Here is a 21,714-nt window from a genome sequence, read left to right on the forward strand (position 1 = left end):
CTTCCAGCCTTATATTACTGCCCTCCCCACCCCTACCACAGAACACTCCATTCTATGTCTCTGACCTTTCGCGCACTCCCATTCCTATGTCCCACCATTGATGGTTGTGCCTATCCTGTGGAACTCCCTCCCTAAACACTTCTCTCCGCCTTTAAAGAAATCTCCTGAAAACACATCTTTTCACCAAGATTCTGGCCAGTTCTCCAATCCTACCTCTCCAGCTCGATATCTATTTTCCACATTATTTTCTTGATTGTACCTCAAGCAATAGGGGGAGGCGATGGCGTAGTGGTATTTTTGCTGGACTAATAATCAAGAGATCCAGGTTCGAATCCCACCATGGCAGATGGTGAAATTGGAATTCAACAAAAATCTGGAATTAAAAGTCTGATGATGACCATGAAACCATTGTTGATTGTTGTAAAAACCCATCTGGTTCACTAATGTCCTTTAGGGAAGGTCTGGCCTACATGTGACTCTTAAATGCCCTCTGACATGGCCTAGCAATCCACTCGGTGTAACAAACTGCCACAAAGTCACAAAAAAGAAAAAGGAATAAAAGCGGATGGACCAGAGACGACAATGGCAATCGCAGCCTGTCGATTAACATAGTGCCAACATTGGGAGAGCTGCCTCACAGGCTAGTCAAGCAACAGCCTGACATAGTCATCCTCACGGAATTATACCTTACAGATAATGTCCCAGACACCATCACCATCCCTGGGTACATCCTGTCCCACCGGCAGGACACACTCTGCAGAGGGGGCGGCACAGTGGTAATACAGTCAGGAGGGAGTCTTCAACATTGACTCTGGACCCCATGAAGTCTCATGGCATCAGGTCAAACATGGGCAAGGAAACCTTCTGCTGATTACCATGTACTGCCCTCCCTCAGCTGATGTTGAACATCACTTGGCGGAAGCACTGAGGGTGGCAAGGGTGCAGAATATACTCTGGGTGGAGAACTTCAATGTCCATCACCAAGACTGGTTCGGTAGCACCACTACTGACCATAGCTGCTAGACTGGTTCTTTCACCGCCTGCCACAGAACCAACAAGCGGGAAAAACATACAGCACTACCACCTTGCTAAATGGGATAGATTTTGAACAGATCTAACGACTCAAGACTGGGCATAAATGAGGTGCTGTTGACCATCAGCAGCAGCAGCAAAACTGTACTCAAACACAATCTGTAACCTCATGGCCCGGCATATCCCCCACTCTACCATTACCATCAAGCCAGGGGATCAACCCTGGTTCAATGAAGAGTGCAGGAGGGCATGCCAGGAGCAGCAGCAGCACCAGGCATACCTAAAAATGAGGTGTCAGCCTGGTGAAGCTATAACACAGGACGACTTGCATGCCAAACAGCATAAGTAATAAGTAGCAGGTGATAGACAGAGCTAAGCAATCCCACAACCAATGGATCAGATCTAAGCTCTGCAGTCCTGCCATATCCAGTCGTGAATGGTGGTGAACAATTAAACAACTCACTGGAGGAAGAGGCTCCACAAATATCCCCATCCTCAATAATGGGCGAGCCCAGCATATCAGTGCAAAAGATAAGGCTGAAGCATTTGCAACAATCTTCAGCCAGGAGTGCCAAGTGGATGATCCATCTCGGCCTCCTCCGGAGGACCCCAGCATCACAGATGCAAGTCTTCAGCCAATTCAATTCACTCCATGTGATATCAAGAAATGGCTGAAGGTACTGGATGCTGCAAAGGCTATGGGCCCTAACAATATTCCAGCAATAGTACTGAAGGCTCGTGCTCCAGAACTTGCAACATCACCAGTCATGCTGTTCCAGTACAGCTACAACACTGGCATCTACCCGGCCATGTAGAAAATTGGCCAGGTATGTCTTGTACTCAAAAAGCAGGACAAATCCATCCTGGCCAATTACTGCCCCATCAGTCTACTCTCGATCATCAGGAAAGTAATGGAAGGGGTCATCAACAGTGCTATCAAGTGGCACTTGCTTAGCAATAACCTGCTCACTGACGTCCAGTTTGGGTTCTGCCAGGGTCACTCAGCTGCTGACCTCATTGCAGCCTTGGTTCAAACATAGACAAAAGAACTGAACTCGCCTGAGGTGAGGTGAGAGTTACTGTCCTTGACATCAAGGCAGCATTTGACCGAGTGTGGCATCACACCTGACCCTAGCAAAACTGGAGTCAATGGGAATCAGGGGGAAAACTCTCCGCTGGTTGGAGTCATACCTAGCACAAAGGAAGATGGCTGTCAGTCATTTCAGCTCCAGGACATCACTGCAGGCGTTCCTCGGGGTAGTGTCCTAGCCCTAACCATCTTCAGCTGCTTCATCAATGACCTTCCTTCCATCATAAGGTCAGAAGTGGGGATGATTGCACAATGTTCAGCACCATTCGCGACTCCTCAGATACTTAAGCAGTGCATGTCCAAATGCAGCAAGACCTGGACAATATCCAGGTTTGGGCTGACAAGTGGCAAGTAACATTTGCGCCATACAAGTGTCAGGCAATGACCATCTCCAACAAGAGAGAATCTAACCATCACCCCTTGATGTTCAATGGCATTACCATCACTGAATCCCCTCCTATCAACATCCTGGGGGTTACCATTGACCAGAAACTGAACTGGACTCGCCATATAAATACTGTGGCTATAAGAGCAGGTTAGAGGCTCGGAATCGTGCAACGAGTAACTCACCTCCTGACTCCCCAAAGCCTGTCCACCATCTACAAGGCGCAAGTCAGGAGTGTGATGGAATACTCCCCACTTGCCTGGATAAGTGCAGCTCCTACAACACTCAAGAAGCTTGACAATGTCCAGGTCAAAGCAGCCAGCTTGATTGGCATCCCTTCCACAAACATTCACTCCCTCCGCCACTGATACACAGTAGCGGCAGTGTGTACCATCTACAAGATGCACTGCAGGAATTCACCAAGGCTCCTTAGATAGCACCTTCCAAACCCACGACCACTACCATATAGAAGGACAAGGGCAGCAGATAGATGGGAACACCACCACCTGGAAGTTCCCCTCCAAGTCACTCACCATCCTGACTTGGAAATATATTGCTGTTCCTACACTGTCGCTGGGTCAAAATCCTGGGACTCCTTCCCTAACAGCACTGTGGGTGTACCTACACTCACATGGGCTGCAGAAGGCAGCTCACCACCAGCTTCTCAAGGGCAATTAGGAATGGGCAATAAATGCTGGCCTAGCCAGTGACGCCCACACCCCGTGAATGAGTAAAAAAAAACATGCTAATAGATTTTCCACAATGTCTGTATGCTGTGACTTACAACACACATGAGCCTGTACTGGTGTAATGCCTTGGGATCTTTTTATTATGCTAGAATTGATAGTTCACCTTCAGAAAATATTTTGATACACAGCATATCGTAATTTGAGACATGATGTGTCGTATGTGTAACATGCTTGGGAGGAACAGGTAACTTAGGGCCTTGGTTCCAGAACATTTTGAACCCCTCCATTCCAATAGGGAGTTATCCTTGTCTCACATCTGGGTCTGTTGTTGACTAATCAATACAGATTCATTGCTATGACTAGTCAACAACTTCGACGTCAGCTGTGGCTCAGTTCATAGCACCCTCGCCTTTGAATCAGAGGGTTGTGGGTTCATGTCCCACTCCTGGAAAACCAAGAACTGTGATTGTACTCGAAAGAGTTGCAATCTGTGACTGTCGATAACTCAAAAGAGTTTCATTACTGTTCTATCATGTGACTGCTGGGATGGTAGAAAATAAGATAGGTGAAATTTGGTCAGTTATCATTTCGAAATTCAGTTACCAGAATACTTTTTTGTACAAACCCACCCTGTAGCAGCAACATTGTGGGGCGGATACCCTCAGCAGCCACAGTATAAAATCTATCTGGTTCTTTGAGTCTCGGTTCACATCTACATCAGTGGCCACTGTGCCTTCTCCAATATCCAGGCAAATTGGGGTTGTTGGTCTGCACCAGTTGCCAGAAAACATGGCCACATTCATGTTAGTACAGCCAGGGATGCTAGTGCCTCATGGCATTGATAAGACTTTTTGGTTAATATTGGTAACGGAAGGGGAAATGGTTAGATGACACGTAGAAGCAGCACTGATACTGGCCATTTGGCCCACTGCACCAATGCCAGCTCTCTGAAAGAGTTACCAGCTTAGGTCCACTTTCCTGTCCTATCCCCGTACAATTTATTTTTCTCCAATGTCTGCTTCCCTTTTGGAAGTTATAATGGACTCTGTTTCCACGCCTGTTTCTGGTAGGGCATTCTGTGCCCTCAGCGGAAACCAACAATTTCTTCCATCATCACCTCACCCCCTCTCCCCCACCCTTTGCTCCCTGGTTGCCTGTGCACACCTGGGGCTACCAAGACTAGGTTCTAGCAACCTAAGCTCTCTGGGATTCAGAGGGTGGGATGGGTTCTTATAGGAAAGAGAGAACCCACACTCTACATCAGGCAGACAATACTCTGTGGCTTGGGGAGGACCCTCTATGGAAATTACTTTGGTGATGGGTTTACATGCGTGTCAAACATCCGGTTGATCTAATGGGGAAAAAGAGGAGCAGTCAGGGCACCAGGACCGCCCATCAGCATTCCCTCAACCAACACCAAAACCAATGTCAATCTCTGGGTGGACAACCATTGGAGAAAACAATCATTAATCAAGCGCTTTACTTAAAGCCTGAGGAAAAAAACCTGGGAAGAGCCTTTACCAGTTTCTCTGCTTCCGTGTTCATTTCTTTTAACTGTTTGATGTGTTCTTTCTTGATCATGAGAATTTTTGATAATCTTGTCTAAAAGGTAAGACAAAGGTAACAGGAATCAGACAATGATGAAGAACTTGCTGTGGCTCCACATGGCATGGAAATTGTTTTCCTCGCCACACAATGAGGATAAGTAACTTGATACGAGGGATGGTTACTCGATAGTTACAGCAAACTCTGCTATGTACAGCAAATATAGAAATTCACAGGATATTGCACTATGACAAAAACCACTTGTACTGCACGGGTGTTGTGGCCAGGACCTCTGTTCCTGTGCCGCTTAGTGACTATAAGACGTAGGCCAGACGTAGGCCATTCGGCCCATCGACTCTGCTCCGCCATTCAATGAGATCATGGCTGATCTGATAATCTTCAGCTCCACTTTCCTGCCTTTTCCCCATAACCTTTGATTGCCTTACTGATTAAAAATCTGTCTATCTCAGCCTTGGATATACTTAATGATCCAGCCTCTCTCTCCCTCTGCTAAAGTAATCTCATGCCAGGGCAACTGGCAGCTCTCTGGTAGCTTACCCAAGTGTTGGCATGTGACAGGGAAGATCAGCAGGTTATTCAACTATCAAGCTCAGTCCTGTCTCATCAAACATCCATGTGCATATATTTACCATCTGACCTGGCGCCATCTCCATTAGATACCACTCTTCGCTGCCCTAGTAAATTTGTAGCCTCCTAATAACTATTAATTCCACCGGTTGAGGTGGAACCTTTACATAAGGAAGGATGTACTTCCCTAAGAGGCACTGCAGCAAAGATTTACTAGGCTGATTCCTACAATGAGAGATGAAGTAAAACAGACCTATACTCTCCAGAGTTTAGAAGAATCCAAGGTGATATGATTGAAACATATATGATTCTGAGGCTGCTTAATGGGGGCTAGTAGGGAGTGGGGTAGATGCTGAAAGGCTGTTTCCCTTGGCAGGGGAGTTTAGAACTGGGAGACAGTGTGTTAGGATAAAGGATCAATCTTTAAGACTAAAATGAGGAGGAATTTCTTCACCCAAAGGATTGTGAATCTTTGGAATTTTCCAGCCCAGAGGGTCCCAGTGCTCAGTTGTTGAATATATGCATGGCTGAGATTGACAGAGGAATCAAGGGATTATGGGGATCCGGTGGGAAAGTATAATTGAGGCCCAAGATCAGGCATGCTCGTATGAATGGTCGAGCAGACTTGAAGGGCTGTATGGTCTACTCCTGCTCCTATTTCTTATGTTATTAATCTTTTCTTTACTCCTTCCGTAGTTTTAATATTCCTCCTACAACAGGGTACCCAGAGCACTACCCACTCCAAGTGAAGCCTAATCAGGGAGTTCAGGTTTGTAAAACTTAATTACATAAAAATAATAAGGTTGCACAGGGAACCCTGTTGTAGAAATAATATAGAAAGGAGGTAATAAAGAAAGTTGTGAAAAACAGAAAGAGATGCACACATGCAGAATATGACAGACACACTCACTTCCTGCAAAGCTTTTCTGTGGGCAGCTGATCAGATCTCTCAGAATTTAGTGTCGTACAATGTGTCAATATTTGCAGAGGATTCCACAGCACTCAAACCTGTGAAAGCAACTGCACTGTCCAGATTGACAGTCAGATATTAAACCACAAGTTGTGCATGCACCTTGTGCCACACTGCTCGGAGCAAAGTGACGTGTGCAATTTCATACACCATATTCAGGCTCTGCAATGAGTCACTCAGTTGGGGATGAAATCAAAACTTTGAGTGAAAGCCTGCTTCGCATTAGGTTGGTGCCTGTTTTTCAGTCTCATTAACCAAGCTGGATGATGCCCGTTTCTCAGCTCCGTACCTCTTACACGGATTCCTTCCATTTACTCAATATAATTTATGAATTTATTTAAAAACTGTTAATATTTATAAGAACATTTGATATTTAAACACACATACTTACCACCTGAATAAGGAATTCAATAGGAAATCCTCCAAGCGTGTCTCCTTCAGTGGCCGACAGTTTGCTTTTCCAAGGCGATTGACCCAAAAGTGGATCGTTATCCTGTCAAGTGCAAGGGTGGGGGGAAATAAAACGAGGCACTGTTAACGCAAAGTGACAGCGGCATGGAGAAATATCGGGAATGACTCCCAATGCAAAACTTGGAGTTTGGAGTTAGCTTTAGCTCAATTGTAGCAGGCTCCCTTCTAAATCCGAAGATTGTGGGTTAAAACTCATTCCAGGGCGGTAAGCTGTATTGCGATGACATTTCAGTTAGGATTGTCTGGAGTCTCCCAGGGACTACTGCTTGAAGATTGTAGCCCTTTAAATTCCTCACTGTAGCAGCACAGCACCTCTCTGCACCCCTTTGTGTCTTCACCAGCCACATAGAAGCTTCTAGATTGGTGACATCGCTCAACAGATCATAAGAAATATGATAAGCCTGCTCTGCCATTCGATAAAATCATGCTGATCTGATTGTGGCCTTGGCTTCACTTTCCTGGCTGTCCCCCATAACCCTGAACTCCTTTGTAGATAGATGTTGATATATATTTAATGAGCCAGCCTCCACTGCTCGCAGGGAAAGAGAATTCCAAAGATTAATCACCCTCAGAAGAAATTCCTCCTCAGCTCTGTCTTAATTGAGAGACCCCTTATTCTGAAACTGTGCCCCCTAGTTCTAGATTCCCATTCAAGGGGAAACATCCAGTCAAAATCCACCCTGTCAAGCTTCTCAGAATCTTATATGTTTCAATAAGATCACCTCTCATTCTTCTAAACTCCAGTGATTATCGGTTCTGCTCAGCCTGGGTTAAAGCAAATATAGGACATGGGAGCAGGGTTAGGCCATTTGGCCCCTCGTGCTTGCTCTGCTGTTCAATAAGATCATGGCTGATCAGATGTGGCCCCAATTTCACTTTCCTGCCTACTCGCCATAACCTCTCTTGTCTACCAAAAATTTAACTTGGTCTTGAATAACTTCAATGACTCAGCCTCCACTATTTTCTAAGGAAAATAATTTCACAGACTAATAAACCTCAGAAAGAATTTCTCCTCATCTCCATCTTAAAAGAGAGAACTCTTGTTTTAAACTATGTCCATGTGTCCTAGTCTCCCCCACAAGAGGAAACACCCTCCTGGTATCCACTCTATAAAATCCCCTCAGGATCCGATATGTTCCAATAAGATCACCTCTCATTCTTCCAAAATCCAGTGGGTGCAGGCCCAACCTGCCCAACCTTTTCTCATAGGATAAGCCTTCATCCCAAGAATGAGTCGAGTGAAACAGCATGGGAGTGGGCCTAATTAGCTCTTTCAAAAGAGCTGGCACAGGCATGATGGGCTGAAAGGTCTCTTCCTGTGCTCTAAGATTCGATGAAACTCCATATCCTCACTTTGTGTGTAAAGAACTTCCTCCTAAATTTTTATTTGATCTGTGCAGTACTGAGGGTGTACTCCACTGTCAGAGGTTTCATCTTTCAGGTGAGATGACAAAGAAACCTGTTTACTCTCTCAGATGGATGTGATTTCTGGGGCCTTGTGTTTAGACTGCCTGTGGTGTTTGTCCACATTGCTAATGTAACTATAGCTCTGGCTGCGAATCCTAGTTCTTTTTCTAAGTGCTGTGCTGCTGCAGTACTGTTTAGTTCCACTAAGGGGAGCTCTAACATACTGTATACGAACATACTGTTTCTCCCTTCAACTCCTCTCACTTCCTCCAAATAAAAGGTGTGGCTATGGGTACCCGCATGGGCCCCAGCTATGCCTGTTGCTTTATGGGGTATGTGGAACATTCCTTGTTCCAGTCCTACTCCGGCCCTCTCCCACAACTCTTTCTCCGGTACATCGATGATTACTTCGGTGCTGCTTCATGCTCTCGTCAGGACCTGGAAAAATTGATTAATTTTGCTTCCAATCTCCACCCCTCCATCATTTTCACATGGTCCATCTCTGACACTTCCCTTCCCTTCCTTGACCTCTCTGTCTCAATTTCTGGTCATAGACCGTCCACCAATATCCATTACAAGCCTACCGACTCCCACAGCTACCTCGACTACAGCTCCTCACACCCCGCTTCCTGTAAGGACACCATCCCATTCTCTCAGTTCCTTCGCCTCCGTCGCATCTGTTCTGATGGTGCCACTTTCAAAAACAGTTCCTCTGACATGTCCTCCTTCTTCCTTAACCGAGGTTTTCAACCCACGGTTGTCGACAGGGCCCTCAACCATGACCGGCCCATCTCCCGCACATCCGCCCTCACACCTTCTCCTCCCTCCCAGAACCATGATAGGGTCCCCCTTGTCCTCACTTATCACCCCACCAGCCTCCGCATTCAAAGGATCATCCTCCGCCATTTCCGCCAGCTCCAGCATGATGCCACCACCAAACACATCTTCCCTCCGGGACACCCTGGTCCACTCCTCCATCACCCCCTACACCTCAACCCTCTCTTACGGCACTTTCCCATGCAACCGCAGAAGGTGCAACACCTGCCCCTTTACTTCCCCTCTCCTCACCGTCCAAGGGCCCAAACAGTCCTTTCAAGTGAAGCAGCATTTCACTTGCACTTCCCTCAATTTAGTCTATTGCATTCGCTGCTCCCAATGCGGTTTCCTCTATATTGGAGAGACCAAACGCAGACTGGGTGACTGCTTTGCAGAACACCTACAGTCTGTCCGCAAGCATGACTCAGACCTCCCTGTCGCTTGCCATTTCAACACTCCACCCTGCTCTCATGCCCACATGTCCGTCCTTGGCTTGCTGCATTGTTCCAGTGAAGCTCAACGCAAACTGGAGGAACAGCACCTCATCTTCCGAATAGGCACTTTACAGCCTTCCGGACTGAATATTGAGTTCAACAATTTTAGATCATGAACTCTCTCCTCTATCCCCACCCCCTTTCCGATCCCCCTTTTTTCCAATAATTTATATAGATTTTTCTTTTCCCACCTATTTCCATTATTTTTAAATGTATTTCCATCCATTGTTTTATCTCTACCTTTTAGCCCATTTCGATCCCTTCTCTTCACCCCACCCCACCCCCACTAGGGCTATCTGTACCTTGCTTGTCCTGCTTTCTACCCTTAATTAGCACATTCCTTAGATAATATCATCACCTTCAACACCTCTTTGTCCCTTTGTCTGTGACATCTTTTGGCAATCTCCACCTATCATTGGCCCTCTATCCAGCTCTACCCACCCCCTTAAACCAGCTTATATTTCACCTCTTTTCTATTTTTACTTAGTTTTTTTTGAAGAGTCATACGGACTCGAAACGTTAACTGTGTTCCTCTCTGCAGATGCTGCCAGACCTGCTGAGTTTTTCCAGGTATTTTTATTTTTGTTTTGGATTTCCAGCATCTGCAGTTTTTTGCTTTTATCTTACTGTTTTCCCCTAGTGCCAGGTCTTGGGCAATGTTCTGTGTGGTAGTGTATTGGTAAATTTCACATAACCAATGTATTTTCCAATAAGTTATAAAACAGGTCTAGTCTAGCCTATTTCACTTTTTAAAGAAAAATCAAAAGGAACATAGGAGCAGGAGAAGGCCATTCAGACCCTTGGAGACTCTTCCACTATTCAATTAATTCAGGGCTAATCTGTACCCCATCAACTTGCTTCCGTAACTCTTAATACCCTTGTGTAACAAAAAATCTCAGTTTTGACATTTTCAACTGATCCTCAGCCTCAGCAGCTTTTCTGTGGGAAAGAGTTTGCGACTTCCATTTGTGTGAAGTGGTGACATCACCTCTGAACAGTCTAGCTCTCAAGTTGAGGTTTATCTCCCCTCCAGAAGAAATAGTTTCTCTCTGTCAATTTATCAACTCTTTGAATCATTTTAAACACCTTTTAGATATGCAAGTTCCAACCTCAGGAGAATCATCATTAGACTCCATTGTAAACACGTACATTGACCTTTCTCCCTCCATGTTTCAAAGCAGACAAGCAAGACCTGCTTTCTCTAACTGGAAGATATGCCAAGTTACCAAACCTTTAGTCTCACTGACGTTTTCTCACAGCTTCACTGTCTTAAGAGTCGCCAAGATGGGTAGGGAGTTCGACACTGCTCTGATTCAGACTACCTCCTCTGAACATCCTCACCAGCCACATCCACTGCCCAGCAATCCCCACCAGACACACCACAATAACTGCTGCTTGTGTTTATAAAACCTTTTACATAGTAAAGCATCCCGGGGGCTTCACAAGAGCATTGCCAAATAAAATTTAACGCTTATGACCAATGCAGTTGGTAAAGCTGAGTTATTTAAAAAAAACCCAGAGGGAAACTTTAAACAACTGTCATAACCTATAATTTTAAGTGTTATGTTTGAGATGCAACTCTAAATTCAGGAATCAGACCACCAGTTCTCAAGAGATTTTATATTAAGCTAAATGAAACATTTTATTAATTTACACAAGTTAAATATATACACATGGCTACAAATTACTACAATCATGACTTTTAGCAAATTCCCAAACTAATCTCCATTAAGGCCACAGCAACCCATAGACTTAACCAGACACCAGACAAAGCATTTTCACCTTACAAATTGGTCCTTTTTGCTTTGGTTGATGTGGACACAATTGGAAGCTTACAGCTGCTTTTGATCTCACATTGCCTCTGCTCTGCACACAGCCCGTCGAATGTAAATTCTCATTGTAACACCAGCCTTTTCTAACAATAAAACCTCTTTTATAGTGCCAATTTTATTAGCAATATAAACATATTGCTTGGTCTCTATTCGCTAGGTGCCAGAATTCACCCCACTTCTTGAATGGTCTATTCAAAAAATGCAAATGTGCTCTCTCTCTCTTCCATATCAAAACTAGTTCACATCAAAGCACCCAGACTAGCTGGCTTTAATCCAATTAAGTCACACCCACAGACTAAACCTCTACTTTAAAAGAAAAATATTTTCCAATAATAATATATACATTAATAGCTCCATGACAAACACCGAGAAAAAGCTTGGCCAAAGAGGTGGCTTTTAAAGGATCATTGTAAAAGGAGGAGAGCGAGGTAGAGAGGTTTAGAGAGGAAATTCCAGAACTTAGTGTCCAGGCAGCTGAAGGCCTGGCCAGCAATGGTGCAGCGATTAGAATTAAGGATGTGTAAGAGGCCAGAATTAGAACAGCGCTGCTATACTGGAGGGTCGTAGAGCTGAAGGAGGTTACAGAGATATGGAGAGGTAAGGCCAGTGAGTTCAGAGGTGATAAGGGACTTGGTTCGTGCCAGTCACACTGGCAGCAGAGTTTTGACTGAGCTTAAGTTTATGGAGACTGGAAGATGGGAGGCTGGCCAGGAATGCCTTAGAAAAATCAAGTCTAGCTGTAACAGATGAGGGTTTCAGCAGCAGATGAGCTGTGACTAAGGTGCAGTCAGGCAATATAACGGAGGTGGAAATATGTGCTCTTTAGTGATGTCGTGAATATGTGGTTGGAAGCGCATCTTAGAATCGAATATGACACAGAGGTTGCGAACAGTCTGGTTCAACCTCAACTGCCAGAAGAATGGAGTTTGAGGTTGGGACTGAAGATAACGACTTCAGTCTTCCCAATACTTAACGAAGGAAATTTCTGCTCATCCAATACTGAATGTTGGACAAGCAGTCTGATGATTTAGACATTGCAGAGGGTTAAGGTGTTGGTGAGGTAGAGCTGGATGTTGTCAGCATACATGTGAAGCATGATGTTGCATTTTCAGATGTTGCTGGCAAGGGGCAACATGTCGATGAGAGGTAAGAGGGGGTCAAGGATACATCCTTGGGGAAACTGAAGGTTCCAGTGCAGAGATAGAAGAGAAGTTATTGTAGGTGATTTTCTGGCTATGGCGGAATAGGTAAGAATAGAACCAGGTGAGTACAGACACACCTCAAAACAGACCCTCCACATCCAGCCACGTCCGCCTCGAAGCAGCCCCCTCCACCCACCCAGCCACGTCCGCCTCGAAACAGCCCCTCCACACCCAGCCACGTCCGCCTCGAAACAACCCGCTCCACCCACCCAGCCATGTCCGCCTCGAAACAGCCCCCTCCACCCACCCAGCCACGTCCACCTCGAAACAGCCCCCTCCACCCACCCAGCCATGTCCGCCTCGAAACAGCCCCCTCCACCCACCCAGCCATGTCCGCCTCGAAACAGCCCCCTCCACCCACCCAGCCACGTCCGCCTCGAAACAGCCCCCTCCACCCACCCAGCCATGTCCGCCTCGAAACAGCCCCCTCCACCCACCCAGCCACGTCCACCTCGAAACAGCCCCCTCCACCCACCCAGCCACGTCCGCCTCGAAACAGCCCCCTCCACCCACCCAGCCATGTCCGCCTCGAAACAGCCTGCTCCACCCACCCAGTCACGTCCGCCCCGAAACAGTCCCTCCACCCACCTGGCCACGTCCACCTCGAAACAGTCCCTCCACCCACTCAGCCATGTCTGCCCCGAAACAGCCCCCTCCACACCCAGCCACGTCCACCTCGAAACAGTCCCTCCACCCACCCAGCCATGTCTGCCTCAAAACAGCCCCCTCCACCCACCCAGCCATGTCTGCCCCGAAACAGCCCCCTCCACACCCAGCCACGTCCACCTCGAAACAGTCCCTCCACCCACCCAGCCATGTCTGCCTCAAAACAGTCCCTCCACACCCAGCCATGTCTGCCTCAAAACAGCCCCCTCCACACCCAGCCACATCCGCCTCGAAACAGCCCCCTCCACCACCCAGCCACGTCCGCCTCGAAACAGCCCCCTCCACCCACCCAGCCACATCCGCCTCGAAACAGCCCCTCCACCCACCCAGCCACGTCCACCTCGAAACAGCCCCCTACACCCACCCAGCCACATCCGCCTCGAAACAGCCCCTCCACCCACCCAGCCACGTCCACCTCGAAACAGCCCCTCCACACCCAGCCACGTCTGCCTCGAAACAGCCCCCTCCACACCCAGCCACGTCCGCCCCGAAACAGCCCCCTCCACCCACCCAGCCATGTCCGCCTCGAAACAGCCCCCTCCACCCACCCAGCCACGTCCGCCTCGAAACAGCCCCCTCCACACCCAGCCACGTCCGCCCCGAAACAGCCCCCTCCACCCACCCAGCCACATCCGCCTCGAAACAGCCCCCTCCACCACCCAGCCACGTCCGCCTCGAAACAGCCCCCTCCACCCACCCAGCCACATCCGCCTCGAAACAGCCCCCTCCACACCCAGCCACATCCGCCTCGAAACAGCCCCCTCCACCCACCCAGCCACGTCCGCCTCGAAACAGCCCCACCCACCCAGCCACGTCCGCCTCGAAACAGCCTGCTCCACCCACCCAGCCATGTCCGCCTCGAAACAGCCCCCTCCACCACCCAGCCACGTCCACCTCGAAACAGCCCCTCCACCCACCCAGCCACGTCCGCCACGAAATAGCCCCCTCCACCCACGTCCGCCCCAAAACAGCCCCCTCCACACCCAGCCACGTCCGTCTCGAAACAGCCCCCTCCACACCCAGCCACGTCCGCCTCGAAACAGCCCCCTCCACACCCAGCCACGTCCGCCTCGAAACAGCTCCCACCAATAACACACACCTCTGAATACCTGTATCACCTTCTGAAAGCCAGTATCTTGAACATAAGCCTAATCTTCTTGAGAAAGCATATCTCTCTCTCTCTCTTTCTCTCCCTCAAGGGAAGTCAATTTTCAAGCAAATGCTCAAGACCTCGCCCTCCCATATAAACTTATAACAACAATTCATATGCACTGATGCATTTGAATCTCTTAATTGTTGTATATGCTGTGATTATGATCATTTGTATTGTCTGCGAATTGTATGGGAATAAATAAATACAGTCCCCAAAAATCTGAACAGAAAAAATGGTCTTGAATAAAAGGAAAACATGTGAAAGCATGTAATTACGTTATATGTGCAGTGGGCCATGGGTTTGTACCTTACACTGGAGGTATCCTACACAATCTTTAAGTACGTGATAGCTTGAAAGGACATAGAAATGTTGATAAGTTTTTTTGGGGGTGGGGGAAGTAGGGATGGCCTGGGTTAGGCTCCCTCCTCCGCCTCCCTGAACCCAGAAACACACTTTGTTATTTAGGAAACTACCAATTACAATATGCATTGCATTTTTGAACCGCCTTAAAATCGGGTATTTGCTCAACTTCACTGAAAACTGATTTCCATTCACTATTCAGGAATGAATTTTTCCTTTATATTGTAAAATCTTGATTCGCTCAGTAGTAGGAGGAGGTTACTGGGAGAAAAAATATAAATCATTTTTTGGTTTATAAATGCCTAACAATTGGAGGAATTGAGTTCCGTCCTATTGACCATCAGGTCAGCTCAGTCAGAGCTGTGGTTAATGGCAACCATCCTTCCAAACTGGTGGTATATTGTTTGGAATTTTAAGGAATGAGCTACCTTTGAAAATTCTGAATGATCACATTAAAAATCTAAGTTAATTTTAACCATTTATATTGTTTACAAGCAATTGCTTTAAAGATGAAAGAAAATCAGTGACCTTTGTGGGTTCAGAACAGAATAATTAGACCTAGTTCCTGAAAAAGGGTTTTGATAGAGAAAGTAAGGGCAAACCGTTACAGCAGCAGAAGGGCCAGTAACTAGGGGACTAGATTTGGGGTAACTCATAGATGTTTACAGCACAGAAAGAGGCCATTCGGCCCATCGTGTCCACGCCAGTCAACGAGGATCTGATTGCATTAATTGGCAAAACAGCCAGAGGCGAGATAAGGAATTACTTTTACATAGCGACTTAAGATGATTTGGAATGCACTGCCTGAAAGGATAGTGGAAACAGATTCAATGTTAAGTTTCAAAAGGCAAATGGATAAATACTTGAAAAGGAAAAATTTGCAGGGGTCAGGAATTGGGACTAAGTGGATCACTCTTTCAAAGTGTTGGCACAGGCATGATGGGATTAATGGCCTCCTACAACATTCTATAGTTATCTCCAGTTCAAAACACTGGTGTCCCTAAATCCAATGAAGATGGCCACACAATATCCTTAAGGAGGGATTGGGGGAAGGGAAGGAGGGAGAGAGAAAAAAAAAAAAAATCACAGAATTACACATCCCCAGATTCAATTCTGGACATTTCCTTTTGCTTATAGGCCAGTAATAGAGTAAAATGAAAGAAGCAACTTACTGCGATGGGAGACTGGGCGCTGGTAGTGTAAGGCAGCCGCGGTGGTGTCAAGTAATATCTGGAGGGTCGCTGCTTCTGAGCGAAGGCAGTGATGGGCATAGTTTCATGAGGCTCGTTACTCTGAGGGTGACAGCAAAGTACATTAAAATTTTGAATTCAAATATAAATGTAGACTTTTCTTTTTTTAAAATTGCAATTGTACAGCAACAAAACTGAAGAGTGCAGCAGTGTAGTGGTTATGGGTTAAGTTGTTGTTGAAAGTTCAAACGCCCAATGTGACGAGTTGCACCATTAAGTAAAGTAAATCTGGCGTTCTGTGGGCTGGCATGAGAAAAAGACAAGTCGTCCATGAAAAGCTACTGAATTGTAGTTTAAAAACTCAACCGGTTCATTAATGTCTTTCAGAGAATAGAACCAGCCACCTCTCTCTGGTCAGGGCCTACAAGTAACTCCAGTCCCATGCTATTGACACTTAAAGCTGACCGGGCAAGCCACCCTGTCATAGAAACAATTGCTGAACACCTAGCACTGTCTTTACAGTAACCGAGAGCGAGGACAAACAGGGCTGTAGAGTAAGAGTGGTGGAGTGGGACTAGTTGGGCAGCTCTTTCCAAGAGCCAGCACAGGCAAGGTGAGCCAAATGGCCTCCTCCTGTGCTTTAAGGATCCTAGGCTATTAGTAGTAGCAAGGTTTATTATTTAATAGATAGAGAAATGGCAGGGCAGCTCTCACCTCAAGTGCACATCTTGGACTTTGTGGGAACTCCTGGATAACCATGTGTGCAGGAAGTGTCATCAGTTGCAGCAGCTCGCGCACTGGGTTTCGGAGCTTGAGCTACAGCTGGCATCACTGCAGCGCATCCATGAGGTTGAGAGTTACGTGGGTAGCTTGTTTATAGATGTGGTCACCCTGCAGCTTAAGAGTGCAGAGTGACGGAGGGAATGGGTGACCGCCAGGCAGTCAAGAAGAAACGGGTAGATAGTGCACGAGACCCTGAGTGCATCCCACTCGCCACCTGTCTTCAGTTCTGAATACTGATGAGAGTGATGGTTCTTCTGGGGAGTGCAGGCAGGGCCAAGTCCAGATGTACAGGGTTGGGTGGCGGGGGAGGGAACAGGAAAAAGACTGGAAGAGCAATAGTGATAGGAGGTTCCATAGTTAGGGGAACAGACAAGCGTTTCTGCAGCTGCAGAAGTGAATCCTGAATGGTATGTTGCCTCGCTGGTGCCAGGGTCAAGGATATCACTGAATGGCTGCAGAGCACCCCGAGGGGGGAGGGTGAACAGCCAGCAGTTGCGATCCACATCGGTACCAATGACATAGGTAGAAAGAGAGATGTAGTCCTACAGTCAGAATTTCAGGAGCTAGGTAGAAAATTACAGGCAGGACCTCAAAAGTATTAATCTCCAGGTTACTCCTGGTGTCACACACGAGCGAGTAGAGAAATGGGAGGATAAAGCAGGTGATTATGTGGCTGGGAAGATGGGTGCGGGAGGGGAGGGCTTTAGATTTCTTCAACATTGGGATCTGTTCTGAGGGAGATGGGGTCTGCACAGGCTGGATGGGTCGCACCTAAACAGATCTGGGACCAATTCCCTTGCGGGGTGATCCGCTAGTTCTATTGGGGAAGGTTTAAATCATAGTGGCAAGGGTGTGAGAATCAAGAGGTAATATCAGAGAGGAATATCAAGTTACAGAGAATACTAGGGGAGACAGATAGCGCTAGAGTAGTAAATAGTGAGTTATTAGGTGGGTTCAGAGTAAGGAGAAAAGTAATAAAGTCTAAATTAGAATTACTGCACGTGTGTGTGAATGTGAGGAGTGTAGTAAATAATGTTGATCCGTTACAGACACAGGGTACCATTTGGGAATGTGATGTTGTGTTGATAAGAGTCCTGGTTCAAAGGGCAGGACTGGGTATTAAATATTCCTGATACAAGGTGTTCAGGAAAGATAGGAAAGGAAGGAGAGAGGGTGTGGTGTCAGTATTGATGAAGGAGAACATTGCAGTGCTGGAGAGAGAGGATGTCCTAGAGGGGTCAAGGAAAGAATCTATTTGTTAGGGATAAGGAACAAAAAGGTGCAATTACATTGCTCGGTGTAATCTATAAGCCACAAACTAGTGGGAAAGATTCAGAGGAACAAATTTGCAAGGAAATTACAGAAGTGCATAAATTCTAAGAACGTTACAATGGGGGACTTTAATTATCCGACTATAGACTGGGATAGCAGTAGTGTAAAGGGCAGAGAGGGTCAAGAGTTCCTAGACTGTGTTCAGGAGAATTTTCTATAGCAATATGTTTCCAATCCAAAGAGAAAGGAGGCACTGATAGATCTGGTTCTTGGAAATGAGGTGGGCCAAGTGGATCAAGTGTCAATAGGGGAACATTTAGGGGACTGGTTCTCGATCCTTCCGCCAATGAGAACAGTTTCTCCCTGTCCACTCTGACCAGGCCCTGGCCTGATTTTCAACACCTCTATCGAGTCCCCTCTCACCATTCTATCATATGGTTTAGGTTTGCTATGGAAAAGGACAAGGGGAATCCAGAGTAAGAATAATTAACTGGGAGAAAGCCAACTTCAATGGAGTGAGAATGGATCCGACCCAGAGAAATTGGAATCAAAGGTTGGCAGGCAAAATGGTAGCTGAACAATGGGCTGCCTTTAAAGAAGAGATAGTTCAGGCACAGTCAAGGTACGTTCCCACGAGGGGGAAAGGTAGGGAAAACAAATCCAGAGCTCTTGGATGACAAGATAGAGATTAAGATGACGAAACAATAGTCAGGTGGATAATATAACCGAGAACCAGGCTGAATATAAAAGGTTCAGAAGGGAAGTGAAAAAGCAAATAAGAGAAGCAAAGAGTATGAGAAGAGATTGGCAATAAACATAAAAGAGAATCCAAAAGTCTTCTACAGGCATATAAATAGTAAAACGTGGTAAAAGGAGGAGTGAGACCAATTAAGGACCAAAAAGGGAATTTACACATCAAGGCAGAAGGTACAGCTGAGGTATTAAATTAATACTTTACGTCTATCTTTACCAAGGAAGATGCTGCTGCACAGGTCATAGGGAATGGCCCCTATAGAATGCTGAAAGAGGGGAAGATGTGTTTGATGGTGGCATCGTGCTGGAGGCGGTGAAAATGACTGAAAATGATCCGTTGAATACGAAGGCTGGTGGGGTGGAAGGGGTGAGAGCAGAATGTGGCGTATACAGTTGAGAGCCCTGTCACTTAAAAAGGACATGCAAAGGTTGGTGGAATGGGCGGTCAAGTGGCAAATGAAATTTAATACAGGGATGTGTGAAGTGATTCATTTTGGTAGAAAGAATGCAGAGAGACAATATAGAATGAAGGATACAATTCTAAAGAAGGTGCAGGAGCAGAGGGACCTGGATGCATATGTGCATAGATCGTTGAAGGAGGCAGGACAGGTTGAGAGCATACAGTATCCTAGGCTTTATCAATAGCAGCATAAAAGCAAGGAAGTTATGTTAAACCTGTATAAAACAGTGGTTTAGCCTCAACTGGAATATTGCGTCCAGTTCTGGGCACCACACTTTAGGATGGATGCGAAAGTATTAGAGAGGGTGCAGAAAAGATTCACGAAAATGATTCCAGGGATGAGGAACTTCAGTGACGTAGATAGATTGGAGAAGTTGGGATTGTTTTCCTTGGAGAAGAGAAGGTTGAGAGGAGATTCGATAGAGGTATTCAAAATCATGAGGAGTCTGGAGAGATAGGGAGAAACTGTTCCCATTAGTGGAAGGATTGAGAACCAGAGGGCACAGATTTAAGGCAACTGGCCAAAGAAGCAATGGTGACATGAGGAAATACTTTTCACACAGTGAGTAGTTAGGATCTGGATTGCACTGCCTGAGATTGTGTGGTGGAGGCAGGGTCAATTGAGTCCGTTAATAGAGAATTGGATTATTATCTGAAAACTAAAAATGTGCAGGGTTATGGGGAAAAGGCAGGGGAGTGGCAATAGGTGAATTTCTCCTTCAGAGGGCCAGCACAGACACAATAGGCCAAATGGCTCTGGTTCTATAGGAAACTATGAAATGCTCCCTGGGCAGCATTCTCCACACTGAATGAAAAAACAAAATGTCGCCTAACTGATGTTTCTGCTTCTCAGATTTGGGAATTGTCACCTCACCACAAAAATGAAAAACCGGCAGTTATTTACTTACAAGGACTTCATAATCAGGTACAGTGTGCGTTCCCAGTCCCGTCCGGTCAAACGTTACTCGGTACGTTGCGTTAATAGTGTCAACGGCATCAATTTGTCCCGTAAACAGGCCGTCATGAAAACCTCGAAGTCGTGCTAAGGTGGAGCATGGTGGAAGAAAGAAATAATCACAAACTTAACCAGGGTCCCACACGGTACTGAATGACAACTATTTTAGTGTTACCATTGAGCCCAACCCAATACCTTACAATAGCCCATTCTGCATTTGGATTTAATCAGTGATTGGTACTATTACTTATATTTACTTTGCATGAACTCCTGAATTTTAAGGACTGTATTTATACATTTTGAATCATTATTGCTATGGGTGTTATTAGATACTTATGAAATTCTAAAAACTTTCACACAAAAAGTACAGCACAGAAACAGGCCCTTCAGTGCAACTGGTCCTTGCCACTGTTCATGCTCCACATATGCCTCCTACCACCTGACTTCATCTAACCCTATCTGTATATCCTTCTATTCCTTTCTCCCTCATGTGCTCCTCCAGTTTACTCTTAAATGTGTTTGTGTTATTTGCCTCAGCTACTCTCTGTGGCAGAGAGTTCCATATTCTAACACTCTTTGGGTAAAGATGTTTCTTCTGAATTCCCTGTTGGGTTTGTTGGTGACTATCTTATATTGATGGCCCCTAGTTCTGGTCTCCAGACAAAAGGAAACATCCCTATGCCTATCCTATCAAATCTCTTCATAAGTTTGAGGCCCTCTATCAGGTCCACATTTAATAAAAGGGTTCCAGCTGTTGATGAGAAGTATAATTTCTTGGTTCTGATACCATCCTTGTAAATCATTTTTGCACTTTCACCAATGCTTCTATATCCTTTTTGTAATATGGAGTGTGCATGGTATGCCAAGTGTGAGTGGTGGGGGAGAAAATAAGGGCACAAGGCAGGATAGTGCTGGGGTAACTGACTTACCGGTGACTTTTGTCCCTATAACTAGAGGTAATGGGATTTCATCTGGGAGATCTTTGTACTGGGACAGCTCTGTCACTTTCCTCTGTTGCAGAAGTCTGATCTTCTGTCGTTTGTGTTGTAAGGCAGACCGCTCTTCTGCAAAGAATGCTGCCGAACATCTGCAGTACAGGAGAAAGTGTTACAACGGTATGCCAGGTATGACTTCTACCCAATGGCTGTAATCGTCATTGTAATGACTGCACTAGCATTTTCATATAGGACATAATCCTGTATGAGATGTCGGGATCTCAATGATTTTATTGCATTGTACTGGTATTTTTTTCCAGGACCCAGAGCACTGCTCTGCCAAAGGGTGGCCAGTGGGCTCATGTATCACAGTTAGCAATAGGGCAGCTCTGGATTAAATCATGATGAATCACAGGTTAAACTAAACATCTAATTCCAACCTATTAATGCTAGCTTTTCATCTGTGCGTGTGCATCACACCTGATCTTTCTCTCCTCGGTCACTGCTTTTCCTTCTTGCTCTCTTGCTTTTACTGCTGTTTGTCAATGCCACTGAAGGTGAGAAAAAGCAGCAGCATCAGGACTGAGGCAAGCAGGTGAGTTTAAGGTAGCAACTTTTACCACATAATGTCTGGAGTTTTGTGAGGAAGAGCTGACACAGACACAG

The 21,714-nt window shown here is 46.1% G+C and overlaps 1 protein-coding gene across 2 annotated transcripts in view; it reads right to left on the bottom strand.

Moving 5' to 3' along the window:
• Nucleotides 1-21,714, bottom strand: part of lin9 (lin-9 DREAM MuvB core complex component) — a 102,677-nt gene that overhangs the window by 13,160 nt on the left and 67,803 nt on the right. For both annotated transcript variants that reach the window (XM_078542753.1, XM_078542754.1), the window contains exons 7-11: nucleotides 21,043-21,200; nucleotides 20,067-20,200; nucleotides 15,873-15,992; nucleotides 6,691-6,792; nucleotides 4,718-4,798 (exon numbers count right to left, since the gene is read on the bottom strand). In XM_078542753.1, coding sequence (XP_078398879.1) covers nucleotides 4,718-4,798; nucleotides 6,691-6,792; nucleotides 15,873-15,992; nucleotides 20,067-20,200; nucleotides 21,043-21,200 — 595 coding nt within the window. The remainder of the gene's footprint in view (nucleotides 1-4,717; nucleotides 4,799-6,690; nucleotides 6,793-15,872; nucleotides 15,993-20,066; nucleotides 20,201-21,042; nucleotides 21,201-21,714) is intronic.

This window comes from Cetorhinus maximus, chromosome 5 (genome assembly GCF_964194155.1).
Source record: "Cetorhinus maximus chromosome 5, sCetMax3.hap1.1, whole genome shotgun sequence".
Classification (NCBI taxonomy): domain Eukaryota; kingdom Metazoa; phylum Chordata; class Chondrichthyes; order Lamniformes; family Cetorhinidae; genus Cetorhinus; species Cetorhinus maximus.